Raw genomic sequence first — 11,851 nt, forward strand, 5'->3', positions numbered from 1 at the left:
ATATTAATTTACCGCTATTTAGTAAACTAGTTACAAGTTATATTAAATAAGAACAATAAAAAAAATACTTCAAAGAAATTGGGCATGGTTTGTTTAGATGATGCAACTTTTGAATCTGAAATATTTTGATGGAACTCACTATGAAGTGGATGTGTCTGAATAGTCCCAGTACAGCAAAATATACATTGCATTGCTGAATTACTTTAAAATACAGCACTCCACTCTTAACATATAGACATAAATCTAATTTTGAAACCACTGATATCATAAGTGATGGCAGGTACTTAAAATATAGGAAAATAGCTATATTGTATCAGGACCCCAGTTTTTAAGTAAATAAAGAAAGCAAAGGCATGCAAAAAAAAAAAAAAAAAAAAAAAAAAGTAGTAGTAAAAGTAGTACATCAGTTGTAAATATAACTAAAATTATCCATCCAACATTGATTTTCTGACAATTATTGATGATGAATCAGGTTAACAACAAGAGAACAAAAAAAAAAATCCAAGAAAAACAGTGTCAGAAAACCACCAACAAGCTTTGGATGCCGAGGATGAGGAATACTCAGGTAATTTCTATATATCCCAAAAAAATAATAATATTGAATTATAAACTGCTAAAATAGAAGTTTCCAAAGGGTAAGCCTTTGGCTCAAATGAAAAATACTATCGTTGGCTTTGTTAAGAGATTTCTTAATTTATTCTCTCAGTGATTTTCCAAACAGGCTAAGAAATAACTATAAATAAAAAGTTAGAGACTGATCAAAATGCTGACACATAATCTGAGCTAGAGCCTTAAGTGCCAAAAAGAGATAAAAGAGGGGAGATTTTGACTGGATATAAGGAAGATATTTTTTACAATAAGGATGGTGAATCACTGGCACAAGCTGCCCAGAGAGGTGGTGGTATCCCTGTCCCTGGAGATCTTCAAGGTTAGGCTGGCTGGGGCTCTGAAAAACCTGACCTAGCTGAAAGTGTCCCTGTTCATTGCAGAGGAGTTGGATTAGATCTTTAAGGATCCCTTCCAATTCAAATAAATCTATGATTCTATGATAAAAAGACTTTATCAGGCAAAATTAAAAGTGCAAATAAAAAGGAAAAAGAGGGAACAATTAAACTTGTGAATTCCAAACTGGAATGATAAGAACCTTTCAGTCCTTCAATCAGACTTTTCTTCTCTGAAATTGGCTACTAGGAGTTGTGACACGTAGTCCTTTTTCAATGTCATGAATAATATTTACAAGTATTCTTTCCATTTGAACCAATACTTTTGGTATCTTTTTTCAGTCCATCTCTGGCCTGTGACCAGTGGTTAGACTTTAACAATTTGAATGGTATGTATGTATGTGTGCATGTGCATGTCTGCATATGGAAGTAGCCTCTGGAGCATTTTAAGTGACAACTCAGGAGCAGCGGACTGATTTGCATTCATCTTCTACTTTAGGATTTTGTACCCTGCCTAGGTGACACCTCGTTATAGATAGTTGTCTTTCTTTCTTTATAATGCCCATTCCCTCAGCATCAGAGCATGTCAACAATGATAAAATAGATTTACCATTATACATCCACTTAACTGTTAGTGTTATTCATTTCACGAGTGGCACTTTTGCTGTTTCTTTTCAGCAAAGTCATTCACCTGCTGTGAGCCTGAAGAATGAATAATACAATTCAGATTCAGTTCACATTAATATAGATCTGAGATATATTTAGTTTTATAAAAAGAGGAGCTTTGATCTTGACAGCAGTGAATTTTAAATGTTTATAAGTGTACATTTTTCATTATTTCTGAGTTGTTGCAGCACACATTTATATGTATATATGCACAGTTCTGTTTTCTCATCTGACAATAGCTAGCTTTATATGTCCCTGTTTCTGATGGAGCTTTTCAGTATTAGGGAACCTCTTTCTCCCTCTCTCTTTTTTTTTTTTTTTTTTTTTTTTTTTTTTGATGCAGGTATTCTGTTGTCCAAGGCATGCATTTAAAGAGATTGTTCAGCATCAATGAACACAATGGAACAATCATTACAACTGAACCTCTGGACCGAGAGAAAGCTTCTTGGCACAACATAACTGTTACAGCCACAGAAACTAGTGAGTAAGAAATCTGAAGAACACTGTGTTTTGTATAATGCAAACTGTAATTATCCTCTGAATATGCCTTCTTTTAAATGAAGAATATATGCTTCCTTGTCTTTATATTATTATTGCCTGCTACATGAAGGAGCATTATTAAAATGATTAGTTAAATAGAAGCAGAATGTATTTGAGCTCTAAGGTCCTGTGCTCTTTCATAAAAGATGACCTTATTATACATATATATATATAAAAAAAGAAATTGTAATAGGATTGAAACTATAATGCTTTCAAGTTAGACTGAAGAATATGAATTGCTCCTGTAGTGAAAAAACTTATGTTAAATTAGACCCTGGTTAATTTCAAACCAGATTTTTGACTAGTATGAAATTAGCCAGGGTCTAATTTAACACCAGTCAGAAACCCATAGCTCAAATTAATTCTGAATGTAAGGCCTAAATCAGCTAGACTTCTCTTCAGTGCCAGTTTAATCCCTGAAACATCCTTTACATAGGTTTCACCTGTCAGTTTGTTTGAAAGTCAAATGCGAATTGCCTGTGTTTGCACTTCTGGTTGTCTGCTTGCCCTAACTCTGAGACTATGCCCCAGAAAATTAACAACTACTGATTTACAAAGTGGTTTAACAGGATTATTGGGATAGTATTTAACAACTCTTCACATTCACCCTTAAGGAGAAGAAACATACAAAACTGGAGGCTAATCAATAGATTAGACAGATTTTCTAAATACTTTTATCATGTTTGTTTATTCCTGAATCTCAGTAAAATGTTACTTATTGGTAAATCTACTTTAAACATATATTCATTGGTTTCACTCTTCCCAAAAGGATGCATCCCCTGTATCCATGTCAGAATAGTACTGCTAGAAGTTCAATCCAGCAGAGCTGGTAGCAATTTTCAATGATGTCTTTATTTTATATTTGGGAATTCATCCCTTTTCAGCTTCTCTTGGACTTTTAAAACATAAATATGTCTTTTAATGTTGCTGGGCAGCTAGCAGGTGATGGTAAAAACTGATCTCTGCCATATTTTTGTCATGTCTTGAATAGCACTATGGAAACACAGCAGGATGACTTTGGTCTGAATTTTTCTGTTTAGCTAAACAATAAAAAAGGAAAGAATCAAATGTTACAAATGAATAAGTCTCTCCTGCAGCAGGAGAAAGTGGATCTTTCACAGCAATGAAAGTTATTGTAGAGAAACTGAGCCCCCATTATTTTCATATACTTATTCTTTATTTCTTTAATGATGATAAGGTCACTGTCTATAAAACTAGATTCAAAAGCATTGAAGTAAGGTCACCTTGGTATGGTCACACCTGAAATGATTTATATTATGAACTAGTAGCATTTTATTCCTTGATGTATAGTCATAAAATGCACTGTGTGCATGAGACATTTTGTGGATGACATTGCATCTCTACTGAAGCCAAATCAAAATGACATTAGACTTCATCCACACTACCTATTAATTGCAGTTGAGATACATCTCACAACTTCATTATGGAAGTAACATATCTGGAGGCCTATTGATATCCTGGCATTTGTATAGGACCAAACCTTGTGCCTCTGTTGTGACAACAGGGATCAGAGATTAGTGAGAGGAGTTTGTCTTCTATTGGAAGACTTGTGTCTCCATCATCCTATTCTCATGTTGTTGGGACAGAATATTTTAAAGGTACCCAGAAGCAGACCACTGGACCTTAAACTCAAGCAGTGGGAATCTGCAATGTGTTTAGTCTAATTTTACTTTATGCTAAAAGATGGTTCCAGATCAAAAGAAATCAAGTATAATTTAATCAGGTTTTACCTAGTTTTACTCAGTTTCCGCTAAGTACAAGGCCAAAGCATAAATAGAAGCATTGTAACAATGCATGAGAGCAAAAAATCCTTAAGCAATCAGATTTACTGGACAATGCTTTATTAAGTCATATGATAGTTGATTAACTTTTTTTAATTTGAAAGAGTAATATCTGCCTCAACTTCTTCTCAGTCGAACTGGAGGTGAATGGCAAAAGTTCCCAGTGATAGCAATTGGCTTCAGATTACTTTGATCCTCATTTATCAATATGTCTAGTGCTAAAGTTAACTGCTAGATTTACGTAAATTTACCCTAAAGAGACAAGTCATTTGTCCATAGAGTTCTGTAAATGTTCATTTAGATTGTGTTTTTAAACTTCTGCATGACTGCAGAATGTGCAGCTCTTTGAAGGTTTTAGTCTTGGAGCATATAATGAATTTTCACTCCACTTTGACCATATATACTTTTGTTGATAGACCTCTTACATTTTAGATTTGTTGCTTTTTCTCTTTTGTTTTTCTTTTTCTTTTTAATATGTTTGCATATTATAAAGTAGGAACCAAATAAAGCTGCTTTAGCATTATTACTATTATTAATTAATCCATGTTTCCTTTTACTGGCTGATACCAATACCAAACTTTTTTAATACCCTGCAAGTACTGAGTTCTGTTTTGTACTTTTTTTTCCACGCAGCTCCAAAATAGGTTGGTAAATTATTTTGATTCCTAGTAATTAGACCACCAAATTCATTCTTGACACTGATCCAGCCTATTGCATTTGATATTTTGTTCTCACAGACTTTCATTTTCAAGTTGTGATCTTTCTTGCAGATTATCACAAAGATCTTCAGATTAATGTAGGATCTGAGTACAACTGTATTCTGATTCTGACAACTATTTCTCTGTATAAAGCATAAAAGATAACATCAGTATTGCCCAGTATTGAACTCCTATGATTTCAGAAGAATTTGAATCACAGAATGGTTTAGGTTTGAAGGGACCTGAAACATCATCTAGTTTCAACCCCCTCCTGTGGACAGGGCTGCCACCCACCAGATCAGACTGCCCAGGGCCCCATTTAACCTGTCCTTGAACACCTCCAAGTATGGGGCAAGAGCTATGAATCAGTTTTCAATGTAACAGCAAAAAGCTAATGATCTGTTAGGAAGCACAAATATTACATTACATTTAATTTCTAGTGTTTTCCCCGCTTTCCATGAAAAGCAGGCTTATACCACACTGTTTTTTTTCCAAAGGCAATGTGGATGTTCTTTCTTTTTATTTTACTGTACACTGAGGTTAAAATAAAAATCCAAAACAAAACAAAATAATAAAAAAAAATCAAATGTAGTGATGAGGTAAAAAAATATATATATAGTTTAGTTGGTGAAAGAAAACAGATGGGAATGACAGCTCCATGCTGCAAGGTGCTGTGTTTGTTCAAGTATTTGACAGTAGGCATCTGATATGGAATCCATGAATTTTGGGAGCAAGCAAGTTAGGAAAAGGACGAGGTATCTGGGCTCTTCCCATGCCATTTTGTTTATGTCTGAAGCCACCAAAGGTATTCCCTGACTCCCAGCAAGAATCACAAAACTACCTTTAAGTACAAGTCTAGACACATCTCTGCCTTACACATCCAATTCTGACCTACTTAAAATAGATTCAGTCCAACACTATCATTTCTAAAAGGGATGTGCATTACTTTTTATATTTATTTATAAAATAAACCAAGCATTGTTTCATTGCCAATTATGTTATCTAATGATTTCACAGGAGGAATAGCAATGTGAAACTGATGAGCATCTAGCCCTTTTTCTCTGTGTTAGTTGTTTTTGCTGCCATTTCCTATGGCAAAAGACTCAAAGGTTTCAGCACAAATTCCACAAGAGCAAAAAAAAAAAAAAAAAACACCAAACATTTTCTGCAAACAGTGAGGTAATTATACATTTAAAAAGCAATATAAGAACCGCTCAAAGCCTACGGTTTGAGATAAGACAGAAAGGTTTTCTGAGACTGAGTCAAATAAGGCACTCAGTACCTCAGACCTTTCACTATCCTCTGTTTCATTCCAGAGAGTGCTCACATTTTCCCTAGTCTTTCTTTTGTTACTGAGGTATTTGTAGAAGTCTTTCTTGTCGCCTTTGTCCCTGGAAAGATTCAATTCTATCTAGGTTTTGACTTTCCTAACTTGATTCCTGGCTGCTCAGAAAACATCTCTGGTCCCAGGTTACTTGTCCTTTCTTCCACCCTCTATAAGTTCCTTTCTGTGCTTGAGTTTGACCAGGATCTCTTTGTTCTTTTGCGCAGGCCTACTGGCACTTTCACCTGACTTTCTCTTTGTTGGGATGCATTTCTCCTGAGCTTGGAGAAGGCGATCCGTGAATATTAACCAGCTTCCTTGGGCCTCTCTTCCATCCAGGGATTTGTGCTGCATTACTCTGCCAAGCAGATCTTTGAAAAGGCCCAAGTCTGCTCTCCCAAACTCCAGGGCTGCGAGCTTGCTATGTGACTTGTGGGAAGTCACTCTCCTCACTGACTCAAGGATCTTGACCATTTTGTGGTCATTGAAGTCAAGGCTACTTTTGACTTTCACATTCCTAACAAGCCCTTCTTTGTTGGTGAGAATAAGGTCCAGTACAGCATCTCTCCTCACTGGTTCCTCAGCCACCTGGAGAAGGAAGTTACCATCACTGAACTGCAGGAACCTTCTGGATTGTGTATGCTCTGGTGGTGTTGCCCCTGTGATCACCAGGGCTTGTGAATGTGAGACCAATCCTATCCATCTGTACAGGGACTCATACACTTCTTCCTGATCAGGTGGCCTGTAGCAGACCCCCACTATAATGTCACCTATCCCTTCTGTCCCTTTTATCACAACCCATAAACTCTCAGTCAGCTCCTTATCCATCCCCATACAGAGCTCCATGCACTCCAGTTGGTCACTGACATAAAGGGTGGCACACCTTACTTGACTCCTGTCTTGCTCCAATTTATAGGAGGGAGAGGAGGTTCTTTTAATATATGCATACCCGAAGGCGAGATTAAGACATAACGGGTCAAATGTTAGCCTGACCAGTTTATTACAAATCCTAGTTGCTTAGGGAGATGGGGAAGGGAAGGAGGGCAATAGAAAAGGGGTAGGAAAAAGCAAGGAGTCCTTGTAGAAAGCAAGAGAGAGAGAGTCACCACTGTGGGCCCAGCGTTGTTTGTAGTGCCTCCGGTGATCTCAGGAATTCCGTGGCAGGGGATGGGAGAAAGCCAGGAACCTTTGCAGCAAGCGGGCCCTGGGGGGTTCTTTCCACTGTCAAAAGTTTCTTTTCTTTTGGGAATTCTTCTCCCCCAAAGGTTTCATTTCTCTGGGAGTTCTTTTCCTCCAAAGTTCTTAGTTTAGTGGGGACCTTTTATCCCCAATTTCACAGTTCTTTTTTTTTTTCCTTTTCTTCTTTTCTCTCTGTTAGTGTGACACACCTGGCCCAACACATAAGCCAGCAGGGAGTGGTGCCGTTGTTGCCATGCACAAGCATTATCACCTTTTGCAGTGGTCAGCTCCTTCAAGCCACACCCCCAAAAAAGACTGCTTGTCCCACTTCTGCTTATCTTTACAATCACAAGCAGAAGCACCCTGGCATGGTGACACCCACTGCTCACCCCCCTAGATAATTTGCATTTGTTGGTTAGATCCTTATTGCCAAAAAGGCCTCATGAAGCAAGCTTTGAGGCAAAAGAGAAAACAGTTCTTGTCTTCCACAACTCCCCAGCTGTCCTTTGTGAAGGCTGAGTATGTCCAGTGTAAAGGATGAACATGATATTGTATGGTGTGGAATATCCCTTTGGCCAGTTTGGGTCATCTGTCCTGGTTCCATCCCCTCTCAGCTTCTTGTGCACCTCCAGCTCTCTCACTGGCAAGGCAGTATGAGAAGCAGGAAAATCCTTGACTTACTGTAAGCATTGTTCTGCAACAACTACATTGGTGTGTTATCAATATTATTTTTCTTCCAAAATCCAAGACACAGCACCATACCAGCTGAACAAAATTGACCCTATTCCAGCTGAAACCAGGACAAGGTGACACTTATGAATGTTTGTATTGCATAAAGTTTGTTTAGACCTAAACCACACACAATTGTATAGTGTTATATTACTATAGTTAAGTTTGGATTTTCCTTGTCTAAGATAGTTACAGCAGTGTGGCTTTGTATAAACGCAGTAAGTGCAGGAATAGAAGTGCCTTATATAGACAAATTTTAAATTCCTTTTCATAGGGGAAAAAGACATACTGACATAGTTTTGTTATCTAAAGCCACAGTAGTAAAGTAACTCATGTAGCAGAGGGAGTACAGCTTTCATAAGTACCAAATGCCTAAGAATTAAATCTGTTGTGCGGATAATACTCAGAATAAAATTCTAACTCTGTCTATTAAGTCTACCAGTAATAAAGCTGTACATTTGTCTAGGTAAATTCTGACTTCTTTACAAATATATGTTTGGGCCTAGTCAACTTTTTGGCTTGACAAGGATGAAGTATCACTATCCACTGCAACTAAAACATAGCTGACAGTGGCAGAAGTATTTTGCAAGTATCTAAATTTTGGTGGGTTTTTTACTAAAATGGTAGACATTTTGAAATACTAAAGGAGTGTAATATAGTAAAAGAGCATTATGTAAGTAAGGGTAGCGAGAAAATGTAACTCATTTTCTTAAAAGCTTGTCACCAGTCATTACAATGTCCTTGATTAGTACAGCAAGCTGTTCTGCATGAACTGAACCTCATTTAATTTCTTCAAATCAGATTTTATTTTTTACATTTAATTCCATTTCCAACTTAGTAAATGAGTGAAAAAAATCCAAACTTTTGTAAGAAACATCCTTATCTATTTCAAGATACATTATTGTATTTTAACATGATATATTGGACAATAAAAAACCCCACCTTTTTATAGAAAAATCTCAGCACCCTCTGTTCTGTTTTAGCAATTAAGATTAAAATTTTTCTAACTTCAAAAGAACATGCTAAATCATTTTACATGTTAAATTTGAACAAAATAATTAAAAGTGATTCAATATATAATGTATCTGTTGGTCTCAGTGACTATTTTCTCCTCCATCAAATTTAATAATGTTTGCTAATGTCTACATTAACTTAAAATATGTAGTCGTTAATTTATAAAATTGAATTTCTGCCTTTTTTAATCATTAGGAAATCCTGAAAAAATTTCAGAAGCAAATGTATATATCCAAGTTCTTGATGTTAATGACCATGCACCAGAATTCCCTAAGTATTATGAAACATTTGTTTGTGAGAATGCAGTATCTGGCCAGGTAAGTGTGAATGAGTTAGCAGTCATTTTTCTCATTATTATGAAAATTTGATTGGAGACATTACTGTTTCCTCTAATATTGACTACTTCAGTACTGCAAGAATAGGATGCATTTTGTCTAATTTCAAGATCAGTTCTGTTGATACTACTGTATGAAATACCAATTTCAGAAGACTGATGTGTATTTTCCCCACTTAATTGAAACAAAATGATACGGATAATTCCAAAAAGTTTCACAATACATAAAACACAGATTTAAATCATGTTCATGACACAGATATACACTCACGACACAAGATTTCCAGCCCAAGCATAACATTGTCTCAAAGAACCAAATCTAGAGGAGATTCAGACCAGATACTTAGAATACTATGGTTATAAATCATTTTGGACATCAGTGGAAGTGCGATGACCTCTAAGTCACAGTCCTTGCACTATATTCCTAAGCTTTAAGGATTCCTATATTAAGCATTCTTCTCTGGATTTATTATTTTTTTTCATTTCCTATTCACTCCCCAGGTTAATGGTGTTACATGAGAAAACTGTCCTAATTTCTCCATTTACATTGCTGGCTCTTCATTTTAATTCACATACTTCCTTTCACCATTTTACATTTTTGAAAGTGATCCAGATCTACTTCAAACTCTATAGTGAGAGTACACCCAGAATCTACACAAGAAAAACAGGACTTCTTAAGCTGAGAAAAAAAGTTCATAATGACCATTCAATACCTATAGACAGAAAAAACAAAAAACAAAACAAAACAAAAAAAACCATACACTTTTATATTTCTAAAGCATTCTTTTGACATAAGAAAGAGACCTTTGTAGAATCCAAGATTTTTTTTTTCCCACAAGATTGGTTTATTTGACCTTGATTAGTCTGCACTTAAATAAGGACATTCTGTTGCAAAAGTAATTTGTTTACATCTATTTACATCCATTTATATGTTTCCACATTAGTAGTTGTTTTCTTTGTTCTGCATGTGGTAATTTTATCTTCTGCAAATGCTAATGGTGGTTCAAGGTACACGAGTTGTGTCGTTTCCCTTGGTCTTCAGCTAGCTAACAATCAGGTCAAGGTACAAGCATTAAAGTATATGGCACTTCTCAATCCTTGTCTCAGAGGCATCATCCTTCAAAGCAGATGATGGATTCCATAGTCATTTTATTAAATTCCAGTTTTGTAATATGCAGCAGAATTGCCAGGTCACAGCCTGAAAAAATGGTTAAGCAATAGGTGAGAAGCCATGGCTAACCCAGGGAGCTCAGGTGCAAGCAATGCACCCAAGTGATCAGAAGGGGTGGAACCTGGATCCACCCCTCCTCACTCTCATTCAAGGGTTAGCAGCTGAAGGAACTGGATCTCTGGATAGAGATCACGTTCCTCTGGAGCTATTATTGGTTTTCTGATGGGGTTGAGACAATTCTTCTTCTTCGTTACCTGCTATTGCTCTGTAGTACTTGCATCCCATTGCTGTTATTGCTTTCTTTCACTGTACAGTAGTAATAATTGTGCGACAAAAAAAATCCAAGTATACCAAGATAGATTTCTTAAATCAGTAGTCTTGCTATGTTAATGCTTGAAATTAAATAACTCAGTATCAATTAATAAATCATGGAAACCTATAAAATGTGTATTGTAATCTATTTTTATACTTGTCTGCAACATAAAAAATACTCATTGTTTATCTTCCAAGGCTTTTGTTACTCCATGGTTGTTTTTTTTAATTAATAATGTATGTATGTTAGCCCACTAGTGATTCTTCTTAAAAAGCAACTTTTTAAAAATAAAAAGTTAAAAAAAAATAGTTTAACTTTATAATGTTTGAATGAAGGATGAAAAGGATCTTCCGTTTCAATACACAGCCAAAATGATACTCTAGATTAATTTCTGGTTTTGTTAGTCCCTTCCCCTTCTTTTCTTTTTTCCATCAATAACAGTTTGTGAGAATCTCAGATGGCTGTAGTTTATCACATGGAGAGCATTCGAAGAGAGAAATGTTAAACTGCCTCCTCATTAGCAAATTATTTTAGGAGGAACAACAGGAAGTTTCTACTGATGTGCATAATAAACCACTCAGAGATTTTTATTCTACTTAATGGCATGTCAGCTTTTTTTTTTGTGCTCATATAAATATGATTATTTCTTTTCATCAGCTAGAAGCATAGAGGTTATAAAGTGATCTTGTAAGTTGCAGTGGTTGTTTTTTGAATAACACAACTTCAGAAGAATCAGTTTAAGCAAGTGAGGGGCTTAATCAGTACGTTATATATCTTTATTTAGGCATATTTCCACAATCATCTCCAAAGAGTTCAGGAATCTGCTTACATAATGCAAGTTGAGGTCAAAGCCTGTATGAATATTCTATCTCATTTCAGTTTCTAAAGTAGCTTTCTCATTCTATTTAGCTGAATTGGATATGCTGAGAGATAATCTCAGACATGGTCTATACCTCCGGAATTCAAATTTCTCAGATTTCAGCTGACTTGTGTCTACTTTCATGGGATGCTTTGTAATAGATTTGCATCCCCCAAGTTATACAGCTTGGAGAAAAGAAAAGAAAAGAAAAGAAAAGAAAAGAAAAGAAAAGAAAAGAAAAGAAAAGAAAAGAAAAGAAAAGAAAAGAAAAGAAAAGAAAA

The 11,851-nt window shown here is 35.8% G+C and overlaps 1 protein-coding gene across 2 annotated transcripts in view; it reads left to right on the forward strand.

Annotated features, from left to right (window-relative positions):
- The window catches only part of CDH19 (cadherin 19), a 117,704-nt gene that overhangs the window by 89,767 nt on the left and 16,086 nt on the right, over window positions 1-11,851 (forward strand). For both annotated transcript variants that reach the window (XM_021388524.1, XM_021388523.1), the window contains exons 8-9: window positions 1,951-2,087; window positions 9,089-9,210. In XM_021388524.1, the coding sequence (XP_021244199.1) occupies window positions 1,951-2,087; window positions 9,089-9,210 (259 nt within the window). The remainder of the gene's footprint in view (window positions 1-1,950; window positions 2,088-9,088; window positions 9,211-11,851) is intronic.

Source organism: Numida meleagris, chromosome 2 (genome assembly GCF_002078875.1).
Source record: "Numida meleagris isolate 19003 breed g44 Domestic line chromosome 2, NumMel1.0, whole genome shotgun sequence".
Taxonomy (NCBI): domain Eukaryota; kingdom Metazoa; phylum Chordata; class Aves; order Galliformes; family Numididae; genus Numida; species Numida meleagris.